The sequence below is a fragment of the Cavia porcellus genome, unplaced genomic scaffold (genome assembly GCF_034190915.1).
Source record: "Cavia porcellus strain 051 isolate PalLab524CR breed Dunkin Hartley unplaced genomic scaffold, mCavPor4.1 scaffold_7, whole genome shotgun sequence".
Taxonomy (NCBI): Eukaryota; Metazoa; Chordata; class Mammalia; order Rodentia; family Caviidae; genus Cavia; species Cavia porcellus.
In genome coordinates, this window is record NW_026947490.1 from 39,746,132 (window position 1) to 39,771,939 (window position 25,808).

Consider the following 25,808-nt stretch of genomic DNA (forward strand, 5'->3'; position numbering starts at 1 on the left):
ACGATCAAAAGTTTAGCTCATTAATGTAAATCTTTGGCATTCAGTAAAGAAGGCTAACTATCATTAACAGAACTAGTCATGAGCACTTTGATTATATCAGAATTGAAAGGCGTATAATACAAGCATGGGATCTGGAAGATAAAATGAACTGTTTAGCAAGGAAAAAGACTGAATTTAAAAATCAAAGTGTTCCTTCACTTATCTTCGTGTAACACAGTCTAATACCAGTTGACAACTGTTTAACAAGTTCCTAGAATATGTAACTGCAAACCTTAGTTTAACCCTTTGGAAGCTTTTAATTATTTCAATACAACTTTCTAAGTAATTAAATGAGGATTTCCAAGATATGAAGGAACATAATCTGTTAACAAAACTTAGACGCAAGGGTTTTTAACAAAAAATTTATTACCAAAATACAATATTAAAGTCAATACATGACAAACTCCTGTAAAGCAAAATAAATATTCTAACATTGTACAGTATTTCCAAAGGTAGTTGAAGAAATGCTATAAACCTTGCTTCACTGTCTGAACAGATAAACTGTTCTACCATGGACACAATCCTAGGGTTTCGGCTTTAAGGCATGCAGCTCGATGTGCAGGATAATTTTACAATATGCAAATCATCCTATTTTAATAACATACAGTGTCAGAATAAACTGTAATCTGTACATGTCATTGTTGCAGAAATTTTTATACTTTGGCTATAGAAGCAATGCCATAGTGTTACACAATACTTATTTCTTAAAAAAATACATGTATTCATGTCCATGAATATCAAACTCAAATTTCTATTAAATATCTTTTATAGAATATTACTTAGAGCACCTTGCTGTACAAAAAACGATTAAATAAGTGTCTATGAAAACTAAAAATATATGTCTCAATAGAGAAGCTTGCTTGTCTTTGTCAAGCTAAGTACACTACAGAAGATACATGTAAACACGGATGCCCACCATTTGCTTTGTGAGAACAAAACTGAGAAAATAATTAGAAAGCCACTAATAGCTATCCTGAATAGAATGAAGAATCTGTCACACAGGCTTCAGCCAGTATCACTACACTGTACTGTCCAGCCACAGTTTTCAGTCTCCTGATCAAATGGAATACAAACATGAAATGGTTGGAACACTGGGTCACCAATCATATTCCTGGTTTGTTAAGAGGAAAGGAGAAAATGACAGAGCCGTAAAAATATTTATAATGATCAGAATGCATCATCATCCCATTCTTATCTTTGCTGAATTAACTTTCTTTTAAAAATTATTTTCACCATCAAGTCTTAGAAATGTTCAGAGCAGAAAACAAATAGTACAAGCTTTCTGGGACAAAAGGTCTAGTAGTAATTAATAAAGCACTACTCCTATAAAGGGAATTCCTATTTTTTAAATAATTTCTTTTATAATTACATATTTAATCTTTATTATTACTTTTAGAAAAATCAGATGTTCTTGGTAGAGACACTGCTGTAAGACTTGCTATAAAATGATCAAGGTAAAATACAGAATGTCCTTGGTTCATGATTCTTCCTATAGGCCAGCACAACATTTTTAAGGATATACTAAAGCCACAATCAGATTAAACTTTGAACTTCTGGGTTATTTCTTCATCATAAGGTAGGAGAATTTTATATTCATGACTCTAAATGGAAAATTTAAGTAACAATAAATGGAAGTGGCTTAAGGAAATTAAGAAAGGTGATTTAAAATGTTAACATTCAAATTCTTGAATATTAGTATTTTCCAAGTGATTACATAAAACAGAAGCCAAGGAAAATGATAGCCAAAGTTGTTACTTTTCAGAATAACAGATTTTTATGAGGATACGCTGAATCATAGTTACTGGCAATGAAAAACTGATGTACAATATGAGTAACAATAAGAGTGATAAAAATGGCATTATTTAAAGTATTTTATTTGAATTTAAAGTTAGATATAAATGTTTTAATGTATTTAAATCTACATACAGTGGACTTGGGGGATATGTTTTTGTATGTATAAATTCTTTTTAAATATTCTTTTTATTAAGACCATATATCAGACATGGATTAACTTATAAATAAATTAAAGCTACAAAAAGCAAAAGAGCTCAAAATTATAATCATTTGCTTAAATATCATCATCAAAATGGAGTAAAAATTTTTTAAAAATCAGAAAACATTTCAAGAAGCCTGGCTCCACTTTTATAGTTTCTAGTACTATCTTTAAAATACTTCATTTAATTTATACCTGGACTTGGAAAACCAAATGCTTTCTTAAAACATGCCTATATATAGTATTCTCTTCACAAAACTGTTTTTGATGTTTAAAATCAGAATCACAGCCTCAACTCTAAATGTTAGAAGTTAGGATTAGGGTTATTCAAAGTGTTCTTCTGATATTCAGAAATAGCACTGTGAAAAAGGTGCAGTGAATGGTGTTCTGGGCTTTTGATGTGTAGGCAGAACTTACTTTAACCAAGTAATGTATAAGTGTGATCACAACAACAAAAACATCCTCTGAAATCATTATAAAATACATAATTTATGAGAAAATAACATATATTTGATAGTTGGAATGCAAAAATATTCTTAATTGGTTTCCTTATGTCCTAGGACTCTACCAGTGGAATTTTTTGGACCGAAATCCTAATTTTGCCAAATACTATTTGAAAGGTTGTTGCCTTAGTATAAATTACTGTGCAAGTCTAATGTGGTTGAAGGCCAAAGTGGGAACCCTTACCACTTCCTGCTTCTTCTTCAGGCCTAATTGCAACTCCCCTTCCAGTTTGCACACACAGAGAATTCCAATCAGTTCCTCATATGCCATCAATATCCGCCCCATGCACCACTTCCAATCAGAGGTCATATAATCCTCTGCCTCTCTGTATCTGGTTGAGGGAGACAGCCCAGCCACCATAGGTTACGTGCCCCTTTCCAGGTCCTCAACTCAATAACCCTGTTCGCTTTGCACTTTTTGCTTCTCTATTGCGCCAGAATACTCGTAACAGTATATGCTTATTAAGATTTTTATAAACCACTTGTATTTTTATGACATTTTAGTCACTTTTGTTTATTTCTCTTCTGAATTTCAAACTTTCCCATCCATTTGATTTTTTATCTTAGAGTTCAAACATTTTCCAGAGCTTCATGATCAAATGCAAACTTCTGTAGTTTGTTGCTTTAAGTGACTCTGAGATGTTGAGTGCGGGGTGGGGTGGTGACAGTAGGGTGTGGTGGAGTGGGGTGGTGACAGTAGGGTGTGTATATGTGTCTAACAACAAAAAAGATTAGAAAGTTCACGTGACTATGGGAAAACCTGTTACGCTATTTCAGACACTGAAAAGAGCCTTTGATAAGTACAATGTGCTCAAAATTGCTTCAGATCTGGTTTGAATACGATGGGAATTCACTTATTTCTTCCTCTGCTCACAAGTTCACTGTACATTTAAGACAATTATTTACTTCTTGAATGTGGATTCTGGATTTAATTTAGAGGTACATTTTTTAGAAAATAAAATAAAAGAAAATTTAATACTAATAAATTCCTACTGATTTAGGGAATGATTTAAGATCACTTCAAAGCCCTTTCCGTTTCCTTGTTGATTCGTTGGTGACACTGAAAAGACCTTTCCAGCAACTGCCCCCTTTTCTCACAAGCTGCGTCTGTTCTAGGGCGGGAATGGCCAAAATGAGCATGAAGGAAACTAAGCTTAGCTTAAGACTGTGACATTTCTATAACAGGTTTTATAACAGTTCCTGAAAAGCCCTTTCTTAACTTTTGCTGCTTGCATTTCTAAAGCATAATAAACTTATAATAATAAATACACTCAACTCTAATAAGCAGTAACAGGGTTAATACAGAAGATACATATTTACTTCCAATTCAACTCAATTCCCTTCATTCAAAATATTTAAATTTTATTACTGCTTACCCAATTGGAATTCATTTTAATTACATGACAAGTTTGGTTTCAAAGTCACAGCTGTCATTTCCTTAAAAGTCACACCAACTATTTCTTATGTCTAGTAAGTTATCTGACAGCACACTGGTGAATCTGGTTTAACAAAATCCTCTTCAAGTAATTAGTCCAGCTAATTCGTGTTTAGAGTTGTGTTATGGTCCTTATTTAGGATGATGTTTACAATTTCACCCTCATGCTCTTTCATATGATCCAAGAGATTTTCTTTGCTGGTTGATTCAAAACCGCAAATGCAACAACAGAAGAGTAAAACGCAATACTCCATCCCAGGAGGAACCAAATTAGAGTTCTTTTCTAAACTGTATGAGGTATTACTTGTAGGGCTCAGTTTCTCATTCTCATGGGGATCTAAGACATCACTGGGTGCCTGGGAAATCAGCTCTGAGGATGACACCAAATTTTCTGAACTTCCAGTGACATGATCAGCTCTTTCTTCACTGTTGTTTAATAGTTTTTTTCCAGGTGATTTCCCCAGAACTCTTAAAAACAAAACCAAAACAAAACATACCAAACCTTGAGTGGGCTATACTGTAGGACTGGCAGATTTAATCCTAACTTAAATTTATATATAGCAATAAAGGGAAGGTTAAGGGTAAGATCAGATACCTGCCACTTTGTGAGATTGCATCGTTAATAGCCTTGTTTACTTGTTCGTAGTTATAATTTTGATCACTTGCATGTTTCCACATATGAGACTTCAAAGAAGGAGGGTGGCTGCACACATATCCACACAAAGAACATCTGGAAGGCAGGGATGAGGAGAATCAGAATAATCCAATGGTATTTTAAAAATTATACTGATCCTATAGTAATTATTATAGCCCTCCTTCTGGTACTTTATTAGATGTGTTTCACTGACTCTTTTTTTTTTTTTTTTTTTGTCTTTTTCGTTTTTTTTTTATCGGTACCAGGGATCGAACTCATGACGGCCTGCTTACAAAGCAGGCGCTTATGCCGCTGAGCTAAATCCCCAGCCCCCACTGACTCTTAAGATAGCACATATTCTGAGACATTAATTTCAGTGCACTTTCAGAACAGATATAATAGAATCAATGAAAGAAGGCATTTTATATTATATGAGATACAAAGGAATGCAGACAAACACCCCAGATAAGCCATTATAAGATCTGGAAAGATATTTTAGTAGTGACACAGAAAATCTTTGCTCTGAACTCTTTAACTACACACACAAAGAAAAACATAAAATTAATGTTATACCACTATGTTTATTAATCAAGGAGAAAAAAAGAAAAATTCTCAACATGAACTTTGTACTGCTTTACAGAGCTACAGAAAAGGAATGGTACTCCTAAAAGTTTCTACAATTTCAATTTCACAAATAAAACAATATCTGTAATCTTAACATCTTACACTAGGTATGGTTTCAACTGATGAGCCAGTATTGATACTTATTATTAACTCTAGTCCATACTTTTATTAAGGTTCATGGTTTATGGTGTACAATCTTATATAGCTGACAAATGTAGTACAGGGAAATCACAATTACAGTGTCATACTGAATAGTTTCACTGACTTAAAAATCTGTGCTCTACCTACTAATCATTTCTTTCTGCTCTTGAATTCTTAGCAACCAGTGATCTTTTTATTGTCTCTAAGTTTTGCCTTTTCTAGAATACTGTATACTATAATTGTAATCACAGGAGTACGGATTAAGGGTTTTTCTGTGTCTTTCAGTGGCTAATAACTACCTTATATATAGATGTACCATTTGCTTTATTCCTTCACTACTAAAAGATACTGTGGTTGCTTCCAGGTTTTTTGCAGTAAATGAGTAATGCTACAACACACATACATGTGCAGGTTTTGTGTGAATAAAAGTTTTCATCATTTGGGTAAACGTCTTAGTGTACAATTGCTAGACTATGTTGTAAAACTATGCTTATATTTTTAAGAATCTACACATGAACAAAGATGTTTTTGTTAAATACTTAAAATCAGATAACACTCTTCCTTATACCTGTCAGAGATATGATCAGCATATTAAATGATCTAAGAATAAATAAAATAATTAATATTTGCAAGGACTTTTAACACCACTTCTAATGCACTGACAACTTAAGTTTATAACAACATGCAGCACTATTTTTCATTACATGTCTTTAAGAATCATGTCCAAAGTGAAGGATCTTTGACCTTAAAAAACACTGGCCCTCTTCACAGACAATTCTTGATAGACTGGCCATGAAATATAAATAGAAAAAGAGATACCCAATCTTACTAATAATCTGAGAAATGCATTACATTCATAGAACTAGCAGGACTGCTAAATCTAGTAAGAGCAATAAGATTTTCAGAAATGTGGAAAAATAAATGCCAACTTTATGTATAGGTATATGGACTCTGAAATGCAGTTTGGCACTATTAAGACCAAAGAAGCACAAACCTGTAGCTACCCAAATCTAGTTTTAAGTGTCTACTCTGAAGACATTTGAGACAAGAATACACATAGTGAAAGAATGACTGCTGTGGCCATGAATAGCAAAATGAAGGATACAACCCACAACCACTGTTCTTCCATAAGCATATGGAAACAATTTTTTTTTTTGGTATCAGAAATTGAACCCAGGGTCTTGCACTTGCTAGGCAGGCATTCTGCCACTGAGCTACATCACTGGCCCCTGGTATTTTTAATATTAGTGGAACATTATAAGTAGTAAGAAAGAAATCGATTTGTACTTATAACCATGAACCAATGTCAATAATAATCAGTGAGTATAAGAAGTTCACTGATCATTTCATGTGGTGTGGTGGTACACTCTGGGCATGGTAGTGCATGCCTATAATCCCAGCACTCGAAGAGGCTGAGGCAGGAGGATCATTGCAAATTCAAGACAAGCCTGGGCTACAAAGTGAGCTCAAGGCCAGCCTGAACTGCACAGTGAGACCCAGTCTCAACAAGACCAAAAAAAGCTAACATTAAATGTGGTTGGTGCACAGTTTAAATAAAAGTTGTTAAAATACCAAAACTATGTATGCATAATATACATATATACACATTATATGTTGTATACACGTTATACAGTCATTTAAAAATGCTTAAATACAATACATTAATTGAGACAATGGATTACCTGTGAGACAGAAGAGATAAAGAATACAGTGAGTATTTTAGTTCTATTTACAATGTTTAATTTTTCAAAATGTGGTAAAATGTTTGATTTCAATGACTTTATAGTTTGCATTGTCTTTAAGACTACAAACAATTTTACAGTAACATAATAAAGCAAAACCATCAATTGGTAATTAGTCACACAAAAAAGTAACCCTAATTCAAATTTCCTTTGCCCACTTATATCTGAAATACACCAACATTTTCACAAATCCCACAAAATTTGTTTCTCACTAATATCTTTATCATGGTAATTACTTCTGCCTCCAAGCTATTAAATCAGTGTCTGCCTCTTTAACTCTACAGTACTACCACTGTGTAACATGGTTATAGTGGCCTTTTCAAGTTATCGCCAGATCACTCCTTTGGAAAGAGTGACTGTTGTAGTTGTATGTCACCAGGCAAGAGATGTCTATGAATTTCCGCCTAGTACTTCAGCCAAGTACAATGCTCATGAATGTCTTACATGGAAATTTACAGTGTGAATACCCTTCTGTTCATATTACACGAAGGAGAAACAGACATGAAATCCTGGTTCTTCAGATTATTCACATTTATTTAGTCTGCCCTGAAGTCTCACTAGAAAATTCTACATCTAGAATGAGGCTCAGAATGCTGAACATAGTAAGGTTCTCCCAAATGAAAAGCAGTCTTATGCAACCAGAATTTCATACTTTCAGAAAACTGGGTCAGAAGAGAAACAGCAGAAATTGCAAATTTCTTCTACAGAACACCTCTAATGTTACTCTGTTACTCCAATGTTGAAAAAATAATAGCGAAAACTAGTTATGTAACTGCTTTCTTTAAAAGAAATATAGATTTACAGAATATCTGAATTTGTTTTGTTAACATACTGCATTTCTGTGGTAAATCTGCTCCATATTAGGAACCAATGTTAAAATTACTGACTGAAGTTCGCTACTAATTCAGATTTCCTTGGCTTATGCCTAATGTCTTTCTTCTGTTGCAGGGTCCCATCTAGGACCCTACATTACATTTAGTAGACCTGGTTTTTCAGACTTGCCCTTGGTTTAACTACCTTGACGGATCTGAAGAACACTGATCAGGCATTCTGTAGAATGTCCCCCAGTCTAGGTCTGTGTGTTGTTTTTCTCATGGTGAGACTGGGGTGCTGATCTCTGGGGAAAGACCACAGGGGCAAAAGGCCCTTCTCATCATACCACCCCACCACCACGCTCGTCAGTGCTGGTACTGACCCTGACCATCTGGCCCCGGTGAGGGTCCTTGACAGGAAAGGGACTCTTTATCATCCTTCTTCCCACACTGTACATACTTTGGGAGGAGTGACACTCGTACTTAAAGAATGGGAATATAGTTCACCTTTTGGGGGGGGGTAGAATAGCTAGACATAATTTAGAATTCTTACAGGTTGTCTATTTCTGCTCACTTATTTACTTATTTGTATCAGTACAGATATGTGGCTAATTAATCATACTTTGAGATCTATTTCAAAAATATACTGCACAAATCATTCCAGCTTTGATCACTGGGTGCTCTCTCTGCTGTGGTGATATATTTGTATTATTTGTTGAGTAAGTCTCCTGTGTCACTTGCTGATACTACAAAGTGCTCCAGGATGACTTTGTATATCTTCTACCCTAGTCCTAGGTTCCACCAATTAGTTTTAGTTTCCTTTATTAGAGAGCACTATTAAAAATCAAGATTTGAGTGCCAGGTTATTAATTTTGTAAATTACTTTTTTCCTGATTGCAAGATTCACTGCAGAAAATCAAAAATATATAGGAAAAAAACCACTTATAACTTAATCATTAGATATTAATGCACACATTGGACAAAATAAAATACACACACACACATTTTTTTTGTACCAGGGACTGAACTCAGGGACTGCCTTGCACTTGCCAGGCAGGTGCTATGCTGCTGAGCTATATCCTTGGCTCACAATACATATATTAATAGCAGTGGAAAAATAAAATACGTAAGAATAAGCTAACCTAAGTATGTGTGTGTATAGACAGTCATTACATTACACAGTTCTAATACGTATCAATTTCAATTATTATGGCTTAAACATTACTCCCAACAGTATGCTTCAATTATTAGTTACTAACAGGTGTAAGTATACCAACTGTACAGTTTAATTTTCAGGGAAATAAACAGAAGTGAATCACAATCAGTGACCAATCACATTGCTTCTTTCAAAGTCTGTGAGCCACTGATCACTGTGCTTCTAATTCAGTTCACTCACAAATAGCAAATTATGTAACTGTGTTGTATTCCTGTCTCCTGGTGATAAATTCAAGCTATAGTTTACAAAAATGGATAATCAAAACAGGCAATATGGAAGTGCAATAACAAATCTGAAGTGTTAACCCTGAAAGTGAAATTGGAACAAAAGCAAATGGAGTTGTAGAACAGATAGCTGACCACAGGAACATAGACACTATAGCTTCTGAACAAACTGGAGATGCAGTTACGCAGCCAGAGAATCTTAGGGAAGAAGACCTTAGACCTTAATGACATAAATGAGAAGTATCATTTCCAAGGAAAGGATATTGGCAAAAATTTTACATTAAAAGAACTTCTGGAGAAATTTCATGATATTGAAAGCGCCAATAATAAAACGTTGATAGCTGATCTATACTTAGGACAACTGATAATGTGCCAAGGCATAAAAAAAGATGCCAATTCCTATTTTAGGGCTATCATGAGAAGGCAAGCACTACTCAAATTATTCTTTGTAAAGTTTTTTTTTAACAAAAAGATAAAAACATTTTAACCTTTAAAATTTCTAAGTTTTTAAGCTGCAGAATGCCAAAGTCTGAATGTGTGTAACTCTTAAAGTTTGTATGTTGAAACCTAGCCCCAGAGTGATGATGAAAAGATGGTGCCTTTGCGAAGTGACAGCCATGAGGGTAGAGTCCTTGTGAATGGATCAGTGCCCTGAGGAAACTTTTCTGTCCCACCATGCGAGGATACAAAAAAATGCCATCTTTGAAGCAGAAAGACAGCCCTCACCAGAATCAAATCTACTGATAACCCCATCTTGCGCTTTCCAGCCTCCAAAACATCAAGCACTAAATTTCTGCAGTTTATAAATTTCTCAGTATAAAGTATTTATTACAGGCTGAATAAACTAAAATACAGTATACTAAAAACAATTGTATTACTATTTGTTTCCATACATTTGTAAATGACAGTTTTAATGTTTCAAGAAAAGAATTTTAAAGATCAGGGGAATAACTATAATTTTCCCTATTGGATTTTTTTTTTTTTTTTTTGGTACCAGGGATTGAACTCACAATCTTGTGCTTGCCAGGAAGGCACTTGCACCACTGAGCTAAACCCCTGAACCTAATTTTCCCTATTTTTAAATTGTTTTGGCTGATTTCATCTTACATGGTCATTCTTATGATCTCATGCTAACGTACAAACTATCTGTATATATACATAATATATCCATGTGTGTACAATATACAAAACTGACATTTACACAATAATATACATGAAGAAAATACATATACATATATGTCCCTTCTTCAGAACAGTAAGAAATTGACCTACCTACAGAATCTACATACTTCAAATTCATTTCTTTACCACCGTTTCTCTCATAAAACATTCTATATATAACATCTGCTAAAGGAGAACAATACTACTACTTCAGATGTTTGTTTCCCAATTCTCATACCCTTTCTTCCCAAAAAGAGGGATTTCCTTGAATTTTTTATTGTATGATTTGCTTTCTATGTCTTAGTTTTACCTCTATGTAACCCTGAACAATCATTTGACTGCATGTCTTTGAGTATATAAGTAAAATTTTTAGGTATTCTGACTTGCCTTTCTACCTTTAGTGTAATATTTTTGAGTCACCCATGTTAACAGGTGTAGCTTATTTACCTTACAAGGTACCTGCTTTTGATTTTTACACCTACAGTTTCTCAATTTCCCTAACAGAAATTGCAACAAGCACATCTAAAAGTGGTTTTCAATATTTATCCCGCATTTCAGTTATCTTCATTGAGAGGCAGTCTATTCTATGTTGTCTGAATGCCAGCTTTCTGTTTATAGTGGTTTAGCTGAAACTGCTGAGCCAATTTTTGTTCCACTCAATTGGTTGGCAAGTGCTGTGTTTAAAACTTTTCTGATTATATAACCTTTATCCCTTACACACAAACGGAACACACAGACAAGTACAAAAATTCTGAATAGTACTAACCTTATAAACAGAAAATTATAGTATATACTATATTATATATATAGTATATAGTATAGAATATATACTATATAAAATATAAAATTATACTATAAAATTTTAAACCTATTTTTGAGAATATTCCCTATTTTCTCATTGAAAATTATGCATTTTTAATGGGGGATGTAATGTCCCATTTTACAAAAGCATCATAATTTAAATATTTTATTAGCATTGCAGAGCTACAATGATTTTGATCTTTTTGGCATGATAAACTGTGCTGTAACTAATATCTTGTGCATCACACTAAGTACATCACTCATTATTCTTTAGGATAAAGTTCATTTTGCCTAAAGAACCCTTATGGATAATTAAGTGACAGTGAACACTCACAGCTAAGAAACAGAGCATTCTCAGTATACACTTGAGTCCTATGTGCCTTGAGTACCTTGTTTCTTTCCCAGAGGTAAGAACATTCCTGGACTGTGGACATTTTTAAGGCTTTCATTTGTCAGCATTTACTGTGTTAGGGAGAAACTAAGTATGAGGAAATACGTGCATTTAAATTAATAGTAAGTATTTATATAAATAGTAAATCACATAGTTTTAGATGTCAATGCTTGAATTATGTCTAAAATAGCTTCACAAGGACAAGTATGCTGAAGAAGAATTTGAGAATAGCTAAACCTTACAGGGAAGTAGTTGTGATCAGAAATGCTCTTTTAAATAATTCAAACAGAGTAATCCACATGCTAACCTAGATTCACTTTCACTAGCTCTCCTATGTAAACCATGTATATAGACACAGACTTTTGCTTTCTTGCTCTCATCTTTTCAAAAACTCTTTCCTATCCTAATGGACAAAAACTTATACCAATAAATTTCACAGATTTGGCTAATCAGAGTCCTTTAATATAAAGGATTTTGTGATAAAGAAGTCCTTAATACCTCTTGAACAGTGGAAGGAGAGATAAATCAGGAGTTATGTGCTTAAAAACCAAACTCTAATTTCACGAGTACCTTCCTTAGCCTGGTATGGAGGCTATTCTGAAGGGACACCAACAATGGTAAACATCCATGATGGGATCTAAGTATGCAAAAAAAAGGTGATAAGGCTAAACACTACCTAAAATGACTTTCAAAAACAGAAGGGCCATTACAGGGAATAATTTCACAAGTTAACCAAATTTCCTTGGGAGAAAAAAAAACTACAGCGTACCACTGTAATAGCATCATCCTGTTTTATGTCATAGTACTTCCTAAAATTCTCTTTACTTATCTTCTTTCATGAATATGTAAATTCAATGATCATGTGTTTGGCTGAGTCAGAAAGTGAACAGTTAACTGTATTCCAATCTGACCAAAATACATATAGTACCTAGGAAAACAGAACTGACAGAAAATGTTTCATTACAGAAACTTTGTCTAATATGCCAATAGACAAGCAGTATCTGTATTTCAATTTAGGATAACTTGCTCCTTCCTACTCTTACTAGTCCACTAGGGGGCAGAGTATACACCCAAACTAATAAAATCAACCGGTAAAAAGAATAGTAGCAGCATGGGCACATTTACCATAACTTCACCTGTCACGGTTTTGTTTTGCTTCTTTTTCTGATATTCCTGATAACATAGCCATTTGGTACTTTAAGTATGTAAGTCTAGAAAGGCAGGATCATACATGTGACATGAGAATACCTTCCTGGCTCAACTGCTGGGCAGTTTCGGTAGCATGTCAATAAGGCCACCGCTGGATCAAAGCTTTGGAATGTTAGAATAAACAAAATTTCATGTCATTTAGTGATACTAATCCATATCTGTATAAAACAATTCCTTTCCAATGGAAGAAAGCTATTTTAGCTTTAACCAAAAGAAAACCAATGTAAAAACCAAAGTTTCAGCTGGGCGTAGTGGTTCACTTGTGTAATCCCAGCACTTGGGAGGTTGAGGTAGGTGGATTATGGCAAGTTCGAGACCAGGCTGAGCTACGAAGTGAGCCCAAGGCCAGCCTGAACTGCATAGTGAGACCCTATTTTAAAAAAGACAAAAAACAAAACAAACCACCAAGGTTTCTCATTACCCCAGCTAAACAGGAGTCCAATTTATTTCCTACAGGCTTTCTTCCACTGCAGATATATCAGTTATGTCAGTTCTGGAACCCCATGGAAATAAAGGATTTTGGTTAAAAGAATCTCCTTCCCTGGCCTCCAACCTAAGTTTATAGATCTGATTCAATTAGAAACAACTGCTAGGAGGCAGGTTAGGTGGAAGAAAGCATAAGGTGGATGTCCTACAAGGTGTGGGATGACTTAAGTATGATTTGAACATGGATATAAACATTTCAACAGAAATTTTGCAACAAGGTGTGTCTTACTATATTCATTTTCTGTGCTTTTAAAGAAATGCATATCCTGCAAAAAATGGTCACTTCAAGTTTCATGATGAACCTGAAAAAGCCTTTTTGTCACTGTGAAAAATGAACTTTTTTGTGTTATGCCTTTAAAACAAATTTTCTCCCTCCAAATTAAACTATCCGCTAAACTGTATTCCTTAAAATGAATTCAAGGTTTCAAAGACCTGGAGTTTTCTCCCAACCAACATCATTGACTACAGATCAAATGTGACTATAGATAAAAGCAGACTTAATTCTCTAACTAATGTGAGTAATGGTATATGACTTTCAAGAGTAAGGCACAAAGGGTGTCAGTTAGCTTTCTATATCTGCAGATACAAGATTTCAAAAGAAAAATCATACACACATAGCACTTACATTGTTTAAATATGAGTAACCTAAAAATTGAGTAGTAAAAGTAACGTATAATTTCCAGTTTTATTCCCATTGTTTTGTTTGGTTGGGTTTTATTTTATTATGTTTGATTTTATTATATCTCATGGCATAGGCAGCCATTTCAAAGATAATGAGATATTATATTCACCATTTTGGTTTACTATTATGGTTTGAAGTCCTATATTGCATTGTTTTTTTTTTTTTTTTTGGTCTTTTTGTGACAGGGTTTTGCTATGCAGTTTAGGTTGGCCTTGACAAGCTCACTTTGTAGCCCAGGCTGGTCTTGAATTCCTCCTGCCTCAGCCTCCCAAATGCTAGGATTACAGGCATGCAACACCATGCCAGGCCCACTGTTTCTGTTTTGATTTTAGTGCGTCTGAAGGTATTGGCAGCTATTTCTTAGATAAAAAGAGGCATTATGTTAACCATTGTTGATTTCCTACTATCTTGTTTTCAAATCTTGTGTCACTTACACTGTCTTGTTTTCATTGGCTTTACTATTTTATTTTGCTTGGTTTTATTCTCTGTAAAATACAAAACTGATTAAGTAAAAATAACAAGGAACAAGGGAAAAAAGTAATCTATAACGACAGAAAATATACAGGAGGACATACATAGGGTTGTGTGCAAATACTATACTGTTTTATACAGGGGACTTGCATCAGGTGCAGAGTATGCTACTAGCACACCTGCAAAGATTCAGGGAGAAATTATGTACGTATATTGTAACTGAGGCCCAGCCAACAACCAGCATTAGCTACCAGACTGGTGAAGGAGCTTTCAGATAACTGAAACCTTTGCCTGTGGGAGTCCACTTTTGGCCTTTGAGTCTTCCTACAGAAGCCCCTGACCATATGGGAAAGATACATACCACCTGTGATTTTTTTTCCACATTCAGGACCCACAGAATCCCTGAGCATAAGGACATGGCTGCTGGTGCTCACTCTGAATGGTGGTGGTCTGGATTGCAGCAGCGGGACGCTTCCCTGGCATAGCATAGGCAGGCAGAGCAGCATGGCTGCTGAGAGCAAGGGCTCCATCCCCACTCTTCCCCTATGAGAAAAGATACTTACATTTTACAGCCTCTGTTTCTGTATCTACAAAACTGCCACAGTAATACTCTTACATATAGGCTACTGTGAGAAGTAAGCAAGCAGACACACATTGTTCAGCACTTTGCCTTGCCCACAGTGTTTTAAAAAGTGGTAGGTGTTATCACTTCTTTACCCTACCTTGCTCTACTTTTTTGTGGTTCTAAGCATGGAACCCAGAGCGTGAGCTACAATCTTTGTACACTTTTACTGTGAGACAGAATCTCACTAAGTTGTAGCAGCTGGGCTTGAACTTGTGATCCTCCTGCCTCAGCCTTATTGAGTGTTGGGATTACAGGTATATACCATCACAACCAGGACATTATTATTCCTAATATTTATATTAAAATCCAACAATGACTGACCATAGTAAAAGGAAACTCTGTCATTCCAAAATATTTCCTTGCTTAAAACCTTCCTGGAAGGGGTTGGGGTTTTTTTTGGTGGATTTATTTTATTTATTATGTGATAGAGAATCAGTTTTTTTATTAGGCACACAATATTTTTTGACCGAGTTAATGTGACAGCCCTGAAAACCAACATGCATTTTTACTTCTATATCGTATCTTATCAGAAAAATCAAAACCATTTCAGAATATAAAGACATAAAAATTCTAAATATAAATTTAACTACATTAATAGGAGAAACTTCTGTTAATGAAAAGAAATCACCAAGAGAGTAGAGGAAATACAGTACAAGAGAGGATATCACAGGAAGGGATATGGACAATTTATATAACAAGGGATTTTTATCCAGAATACATAAAGAACTCTTCCCGTTCCATCAGATAATTCACTAAAGAAATGGGCATGACCTCATAAACAAATGAGAAAGTGTTCAACTTCATAAATTGGGAAAATGCAAATTCAAACCATGGTACATTCCACTCACAACACATAGGCTACAATGACCACAATCAAAGACTGACAGTACAGTGTTGGTGAGGATATGAATTAATTATCTCTAAATATCTACCCAAACTAAATACATATTGTGATGGTTACAGTGAAGTTTCTATGAGACTGGCTTTGTGACATTGCCCAGAGACTGGTGAAGCAAACTTGTATGTGTGCTGGGTGTGTCAAGATGTGGCCTTGGGATCTAAGTCTGATCCTTCTCCCCCTCTATTCTAATGCTGTTCTCCTATTCTGCCTGGCCTCCCTAAACTAATGAGCTTTGCTTTGCCACATCCTTCTGCCAACTGAATTTGATCATGAACTGAAACATCGACAAATTAAACCTTTCTTTCTGTAACTAATGGGTATAGGGTATTGTGTCTCAGCAATGAGAAAGTTGATTAATACATGTACATATGGCCAGTTACTCAGAAATTTATGCTCCTACATGTAAAAGTTCTGTGAAAAGATTCATTTTATATATGTATCTAAAAGCATGTAAAAACAATGTTCAAAGTAACGTTATTCATAATAGGGAAGAAAATCTAGCAATAGCCCAAATGTCTATCAATAGGAGAATGAATAAAAAGTATTGTAGTCTTAGAATAGAATATTATATAACAATGAAATGCATTAAAGCTGCATTACACATGCACGTCGCACACAAATAAATACACACAGAGTGATATCGAGTGAATGAGTGAATAATACTAGACATAAGAGTATGCATTGTACGATCCCACTTCTTTTAAGTTCAAAAAAAGGCAAAATTAATTTATGATGTTTTAAGTCAAGACAATAATTATTAGGATGGAGTAAGGTTAGTTGCGTCCTGGAAGGCCCATGAAGGGGATGCTGACGAGGGACTCTCATGACTTATATTAACAGCATGAGTTTAACTTATGATCATTCACCAAGCTATACATTTATGATTTATATAATTTTCAGGATGTATGCTAACTTCTAATTAAAAAATTTAGAGAGAGGCAGTTGAGGAAAGGAAAAAACAAAGAAGAACAATTCCAGCAGCGACAGCATTTCTACCTGGGCACATTTCTCTTGTGAAATAAACTATGCCTGCTTACCTAGGAACAGGATTATTCTTTTGTTTCCCAAGTGATGAGAGGTCAGCTGCCTTTCTTGCTTTTTCTTTTTCTGGCTAGCCAATGAATCACTGAGAAAAGATGACTAGGTCCAATAGCTACTGCTACTTACTGGTTGCTTACTGTAAGACAGTATTTTATATAACACTTCATATAATTCTCACAACCTTAATTATCCTTGCTTTATGAATTACAAAACCAAGCACAGAGCAGTGAAACAGTTTGCTCAAGCCCACAAATCCCATAAACGAGGATGTTCAGATTCAATTCTAAGATTATCTATCCCCACAAGCTACATACACTCTTACACATGTACAGGTCAAACAAATAGGTTCAGTGAAGGACTAGATTGGCAACATAGAATGTAAGTCACCAAAAAGGAAAAGGTATCAATACTGCTGAAAATCTATTATATAACAGGTGAACACGAAGTTATAACCTTGCACAAAGACCAGCTGTGCAAGACATTCTTAGCTCCAGAGAAACCTGCGGACAGAAACTCACCACAGTTCTCAACAAAATGCAGGGACTCAGAAATGCACAGTATCAAAACCAAATCCAAACTCTGATCATGAGTGTGCCAGCTAACAGCACTGAATGAAGCAGATACGAAGTAAGCCAGAAAAACAGTAATCCTTAAATTAGATCAGACATCAAGGAGGCTATGCTTACTAGCTCAATTCCTGACAAAAGTGTATTACAATGAAGACAAAGTCCTAAAAATATATATTGGGATACAATATGTTCATTCATAATGCTATGTAGACCGTGTATTTCAAAAGACAAAGGAGGATATGCATTTAAAGTATTGAAAGGGGGTTAAAAGGAGCCTCAGAAGATTAGGAAATAAGATTTCTCTAAGATGCTACATGAGGAGGATTCTCATAGAATGTTTTCCATTGGCAGAAAGATCCTAGACAACCACAAATAAAACTGAGTCTGTAAATATTTTAGGAACTTAAGAAAACATCTATCTCTAAGGCATCAATAGCTACCAAAATGAGTCTTTATACTCTAAGACTAGTATAATCAGGTAGACACAAAACTCTCCAATGTATTACTAGAAATCAGTCATTAATCTTTTTCACAAATTTGTCATAATTATGTACAGGTTGAGTATGCCTTATCCAAAATGCATAGGAGCAGAAGTGTTTCAGACTTTGAATGTTTTACTTTTTTGTGGATTCTGGAATATGCACGATGACGTATCTTGGAGATGCAACCCAAATTAATCACATTTATTTATATTTCACAGTATCTTATACACAGACCCTGAAAAAATTTTATACAATATTATTTTTAGTTTACTTGCATTTTGGCTATGAGTTGTCATGTGCAGTCAGGTATGGAATTTTCCACTTGTGACATCACATCAGCACTTGAAAAGCTTTTGTTTTTGTGGTTCTCAGAATCAAAACATGTACACATCAGTCAAGTGCTGTGCCACTGAGCTACATCTTCAACCCTTGGATTTTTGGATTAGGAATACTCCACCTGTATTTGTTTCAAGTCCAAGAAGAGCAAAAATGATACCTTTTTGTTATGAATAGTCTAGAACAGTTCTTGAAACACATTTGTTCAGTATTTCTTAATGAATGGATAAGCAATCTATTTCTAGATTCAGAAAACATTACTGCCTAAATCACATAAATTCAAGAATACAGATACTTAAAATACAAAGACAAACCCTTCCCCTTATATTAGGAAAACTAGTATCTGTTTCCCTCATGTTCACCTAAACATTCTCAGTATAAATCATGCATGATTCATGTTCAGCTCCACTTGTCATTCCTTACCTAGAATTTATAGCACTGAGTTACTATCATCATGATCTTCATTACATTCTGGAAAAACTTTAGAGATTTTAATTTTTTTTTGTTTTTCGGTACCAGGGATCAAACTGATCTTGCGCTTGCCAAGCAGATGCTTGTGCCACTGAGCTATATCCCTAGCCCCAAAGGATCCTAATTTTGAAGATTATTTGAAATAAAAATTACAAATACTGAGGCAAGGTCAAGTACCTTCAACAGAGCTACAAGACTTCTAAAACAGATGCACTATCAGAAGTATGATTAGAAATAGGTCTGCAGGCTAGCAAATTAGGCACATATTAAATATTTAAAGCCATACATAGTTAAAGAGACAGCACCACACTACGGGGGAAATAATGAACCTTTATGCTGTTTGTCAGGTTATCACTTAAATTAATAGAGCAACTTTCCCATACTCCTTTGTATCATACCCACAAAACCTGAGGAGAGTTACAACATGAAAAAGTTTTGAAAAAGGAATAAAAAAGTTCATGTTTATGGCATAAAATCATCCATCACACAGACCAGCTTAGTGCTTAGTAGGAACCTGATATCCTACTATGGTTGCAGGTGGAACAAACTGCTCCAGGATAGATGGACACCTTCACAAGACATCTATACCTTCATTACACATAAACAACAAGCCAGGCAAGGTGGTGCAGGCCTGCAAGCCCAGCACTCTGGGAGGCTGAGCACAAAAGAAGGACTGGAAGTTCCAGGCCAGCAAAGTTAACTTAGTAATTTAGTAAAGACCCTGTCTCAAAACAAAAAGGATTGGTCATACAGGTCAGTCAAAGGCCCTAGGTTCAAGCCCCAGTGCCACAAAACCATTAACAAATACATTTATTTAAAAAAAACAAAGTTTACTTAAATTATGATTTCTGTTTACCAGCTAATCTTGACTGAGAATGCCTATGTTTTCTCTAAATGCATGTTAGAATGAGCTTTGTGAAAAATCAATTCATAAAACTAAATTAAATAACTTTATTCTACACATGACAGTTCCACATTACAAGCTAATTTTCAAGTAGAACCTTTACAGGGAATTTTACTGCCTTTAAGCTTTGAAGACCTTTAGGTGGAAGTCAAAGTATCTAACCACTGAATTACTGAGATGCACTCTGAACCAAAACCTGCTATAATTTATACCCAAATGACATTAAGCAGACAAGTTATCTCCCTGCATTTCAATTAAGACAAAATGCCAATGGTATTGAGACTTAAGCTTAAAGTTAACATTTCTTTTTTTTTTTTTTTTTTACATTTTTTTTTTCTTTTTCTCTTTTTATCAGTACCGGGGATCGAACTCACAACCACCTGCTTGCAAGGCAGGTGCTTATGCCGCTGCGCTAAATTCCCAGCCCCAAAGTTAACATTTCTTAACATGCTAAACAAGACTTGGGAGGGCAAGTAGGTGAACTTGTTAGCTAGTAACCTGTGATTCAACAAGTGTTATGAATTTATAATTATTTGTCTTCTTTTTTTTTCTATCAATATTTTAATACAAGCATTAAAATTCTAGGGTTATCATACTTACCTGTACGGTTTATCAGAGTTATGAATCCGTCTGTGGTTTCTGACACCAACATATGTTGTACTTGTATAACTGCACACGTCACATCTATATTGTTTCTGGGTTGAAGACTTACTCCCTAGACAAGGTATTTCACAGTTTTAGAAGCATGCCTTGGTAAGATTCAAATGATAACATTTACATTTCATAGTAAATGAATATTTATACCACATAGTATTAACATTTCAATAAAGGCTTTCTCACTCCTTAAATTTAACAAGTTTGAAGTGGCTTTATAGATTCTCTGGCACCTAGACTATCAGCAAATACAAACTGAACAATTGACCTATAACTACAGATAGGTTAGGCTGGTTTCTGCGTAACTTTGTATAAAATTCTTAAAGTATAATGAGGGTCGAGGATTTAGCTCAGTGGCATAAGCATCTGCCTGGCAAGTGCGTGGTCATGAGTTCGATCCCCAGTACCAAAAAAATAAAAATAAAAAAATTTAAAAGTATAATATACTTGCTTTCAGCTGCTCTACTGATTGTATGGCAGCTGAATTAACCAGAAATACACTGTTAATTTGAAAGGTGTTAGTCTGATTAATATTGGATATACTGTCTTAAACACTGATTTGGTAATGAACTATAATAGTATACTACAATCTTACAAGTATGATCATGAAACACATATTGCAAACCCAATAAAAAAGCAAAGAAGTGTTGCACCCTGTGGATTTCCCTGGTTTGCAACTAATGTCAGTTGTCAATTCAACATGAGAAGAAATGAAACTGCAAATCATGAAGTGCTCATTTTATCTAGCAAAATGATAGGTTACAGGGGCAAAGGTTATGAATACAGTATGCAGCTCTCCAGGAAAACACGAACCTCATGGGAATAAGTCATTCTACAACAGGACTGAGCAGTTCAAGCAGAGCAATACAAGATGAATGACTTGATCCTATGGAGCTATTTCTGAAGATATTCGATGCTTTATCTATTCTGTCAGCATAAAGTCCACAGCTATTCCACCTTGACTGCTTTATATTCAGAAACAAGGCAAGCATGTAAGCTTAAAAATTCCATAGATGGAAAGAGCTGTGCGTCCTTTGTAAGGAAAAAAAGTGTAGGTACAACAACAGTATACAAAGCACAAAAGTAGAATTAGTTGTACAAAGAAAACCTACACTAAAATTTCAGGAAAAAAAATCTTTAAGTTAAATTTAAGCTTTCTAAAATTGAAATCTTCTCCAGCTAGTAACACTGTTGGGCAGAATGAAATGTCCTAATTTCCTGATATAAATCTGTAACGTTAATGTATACACTAATAACAATTATAATCTAAATACTGCTTTTAATTGGTAGGTTAAAAACTTGGACTTGATTATAAATGGCCATGTTCCAAATATAGTTTTGAAAAAATGAAGTGTGAAATATTGGATAATGGTTTTGTGTCAGATAGATTACAGATCAATGACAACTAATAAAAGTGACAGATGGAAAACTTAATAAAGCACAGAATGAGAGTCTACGCTACTTCAAACAAATGTTCCTAATGGAAAGACTGGATTTAAAGTTCTAAAATCTGGGCCTTGTCCTTGTTCAGCCACTTACTACTAGTATGATCATGGGTAAATTATTTTACCTCTTTAAGCCTCAGTTTTATCATCAACCAAATGGAAACATTAGGACCTCACAGCATGCTTGGAAGTCTTATATTTTGTTTTCACCAAAGTTGTACATTACCTGCCTGTCTGGGTAAACTCTATGCCCTGTTATTGAGCTATACATTCTATGACAGTAAGGACCTGATTGCTTTGTTTATGCTGAACCCCCCAGTGCTTGACAAGTTGTAAGTTCAAAAAAAGGACAATTAGTTAAATGTCATGAGGAAACACGACATGACAGAGTGCTTTGTCCGTGGTGCTTAGAGGACCCATGGAGTTTGCTGAAAAATGCATTAGCCCCTTGGAAGTTCTCCACTGGTCTGGGTTCCTCAAGGGCAGTGATGCCCTTCACTGTACCCTACCACCACCCAGCACAGTAGCCAGTTCAAGACAGGCATGCAAGGCCTTTTGGCTGACTGGATGCCTGAAGTACAGTTATGCTGGACTTGTGTTGAAGGCATTCCTGCAGGTATCTACAGTTTAAGATTGGTAAGTCAGGAACTACAAAGGCATGTCTCTGTTCCCCTCTTTTATAGTAAGTTTACTTTGTAGTTAAAGAAGTTTCAACCTTTGATTTTTACCTTCTTTGGGAGCTAAAATTTTGTTCTTTGGCCTGTTAACCAGAGTTCAAAATATCTAATGCTGAAATTAATAAAGTGCTCATCCAGATCTAAGTATGCAGGATGAGATCAGATATCAGAAGTGTACACTACTATGAAACAGCAAATAGTAACAAGAGGGGCTATGCATGGCAAGCAATTGAAATTCTATGTATCTAACCTTAAGAACAATAACATAATCCATAAAGATACAGGCTGCAAAGATGTGATGGAAACATGCTAACACTATAAAGTGTGGAATGGTTATTTTAATTTTGCAGTGAAATCTTGTTATTTTCATTAAAATAGTGATATTTAATCTGTTAACTATTTGAGCAGTTTTAAACTTTGCTTTTTAAAATGGTACTGGAAAACATACATCCTAGCACATATTAACTGTAGGTGGTGCTGCTGAGTAGCACTTTATTCCTTCATTAGGGATTTATATCTAATCATTTCTAATGTTTTAATGTCTCCTTTAAAGGGGATATGGAAACATAATGAATTAAAATAAAAGGAGGCATTTAGAGCTATTTCGTAAAACAGAAACAAAACTGTTTTAGCTCAGCCATCTATTGCAGAAACAGATGTCGTGTCATAAACTCCTTTTGTTTTGGATAGTTTTACACGGATGGCATCTGTTTGACAAGGAAATTTTGGTGCTACAGTGGTGTCAAAATCAGTTCTTTCAGAAACATTCTACAATCAGTTATGTTTTCTGGGGTATAATTTAATGGAACATTATGGTAAAACATTTTACTTTGCAGTCATTTCAAACTTTAATTCTTGAGAAATCTAGAAAGAAAAGTCACCCCAATATGTTTTATTTCCCCATAAACACTATGTACCATGCTTGAGAAGTTTAAAGTTTATCAATTTAAGTGAGCTGGTGCAAAGAAGTACGGTTTATTACACTTTATCCCTAATTCTCTGAATGTGGCATCCGCCTTTTCATGGAACTCTAATTAAATCTTTTGATTCTCTAATATTCCTATTACCAGAAACTCAACTGACTAGTACCTTACTAGTATATAAAAGGATCTGTGTGTTTTTTTCAAAGAATGCAGATAAAATCTGGCAGTTATACTTGAAGAGTAAGATCACAGCAGAGGGCCTTGATTAAAGTTTGAGGTAGGAGTTTGCCATCTGTAAAAGCTATGTTCTCTGCAGGCTGACAGGAAGAAAGAGAGAAGAGGCTTGCTTTCCATATTGTAACTTCTCTAGCTTGCTGGCATGTCGCCTACTAAGGGTATTTGGTATAGCCTGGCTCTTACAGGAGACAGTAATTTTTAACTGCAGTTTCTGTCTGTACAGTGGAAACTGACTCGTTATTACTCTAGTAAAGGACCTGGTAAAAATTTACTTCATTTAGTACTCAGAATTTCCTTAGGAACAAAGCTAAGATTCACTGACATCATGCTATAAAAGTAGATGACAATATATGCTTTAGTTCTGAAAATAATTCACATGATAACAAAAGGCATTTTCCACTGCATATATCAGTCACTGCAGCCTATATTTAAAAATGCAGATACCTTCCTGCACACATTTCCCGTCAGTTGTAGCACTGGGAATTCTTGGTTCATTGGAAGTTGCTATTGACAAGGTGTCTGGAAGGCTGTGCTGCTCCCTCTCATGATTTCTTAGATTACTCTAAAAAAAAATGAGAGAAATTATTAAGTGATTTTCGGTAAATACACATGTACAATTTACTAGGAGACTGTGGAAAAAAGGTTTAATTCTTAATGTCTATAACATATTACCAATATTTTAAAATCAAACCCTTTAAAACACTGACACATTTGACAATTTACAGAAAAAAAATACAAAGTAGTTCTTCCTTTTACATTCTCTGAAATGAAGTCATCTCTCTGTTAGGTGTTTATGAACATAATGTGTATGTTTATCAACCACTGGCCAGCTCAGAGATGGAAAGAGCAGTGTTCAGGGTGACACTTCTATAATAAGAAATTCAATCAGTAGCCACTGGATTCCTGCTTTTTGCTTCTCAGTATCAACTAAATATACGAACGACTGCTATCCCAAGAATAGAGACCCTTATCTATTTCTACTCCTCAAATCAGCAGCTATTTCTTATAGCAGGAACAAAAGAAACTTCTGGAACATGCCTCTGCAGCCTATTTGGATGTACTACTTAGAATTTCAGGAGGGTAAGCCAAGCGGCAGTGATTCTCAAACAGAAAATTTGATTTTCTGATTTGATTACCTTTTTCACTATTAACTAGGCTCCCAATTCTGGGTAAACTGACTGAAGCCTATATTCTAGTTGCACAATTAAGACACATTTTAATACAATTTTTCAGCTACCTGGCACACTGAAGAATTCTAAACCAATGATTCAATGAAGGTAAGCCTCCTTCACAAAATAAATCTCACTGATACTGGCTAATGGGTTTATAGTAAGTACAACAGAATCATTTTGAATAGTCCTTCAAAGTTTCTTAGACTGCTCACTAAACACAGAATATGTGGCTTTATTTCCTCCATACTGGCTTTCTAATATGACCTATTTTCCTTCCTAATGACAGAAATTGCTGCTGGCTATATAGCACCTTAGATGATTAACTTCAAGTGAAGGGGTATATGAGAAACATGTATGTTTTGTGTTGATATGCAGTTAAATCTGTGCAGGTCGAATGTGTGGTCAATCCACTATAAATTCCCTTGTGATTGAAAATCAATTTTTTTTTCTTCTTTGAAACAAGGTCTCATTATGTAGTTCAGGCTGGCCTTCAACTCACTATGCAGCCCAGGGTGGCTTCGAACTTGGGGCATTCCTCCTGCCTCAGCCTCTCAAGAGCTGGAATTACAGGAAATGTGCCTCTTATACCTGGTAATAATTTCAAAGTTATAGACATTAAAGCAGTAAATGCTGAAGCCAGTTAAGGAGGCACCAGTCATGGGAGAGATTCAAACTGGATGCCAGTCCCAACTTTTAATACTAACTGTCTGCAATTTCCCTAGACAAACTATCAGTTTTTCCAGAACTTATCCCCCTGACCTACAAAATAAGGTGGCTGCACTAAGTTCTCTCTTCAATCTAAAATTC

At 35.1% G+C, this 25,808-nt stretch overlaps 1 protein-coding gene across 8 annotated transcripts in view; it reads right to left on the minus strand.

Moving 5' to 3' along the window:
• Positions 1-25,808, minus strand: part of Znf507 (zinc finger protein 507) — a 47,654-nt gene that overhangs the window by 12,722 nt on the left and 9,124 nt on the right. For 2 of the 8 annotated variants that reach the window (XM_003466524.5, XM_005002255.3), the window contains 4 exons: positions 24,274-24,391; positions 20,494-20,608; positions 4,566-4,700; positions 388-4,438 (listed from right to left, as the gene is read on the minus strand). In XM_003466524.5, coding sequence (XP_003466572.2) covers positions 4,072-4,438; positions 4,566-4,700; positions 20,494-20,608; positions 24,274-24,391 — 735 coding nt within the window. In that variant the 3' untranslated portion in view covers positions 388-4,071. Of the gene's footprint in view, positions 1-387; positions 4,439-4,565; positions 4,701-5,165; positions 15,108-15,579; positions 18,640-20,493; positions 20,609-24,273; positions 24,392-25,808 lie in introns of those variants that run through there. The other 6 variants (XM_063253398.1, XM_063253399.1, XM_063253400.1 and 3 more) reach the window with 4 other exon arrangements.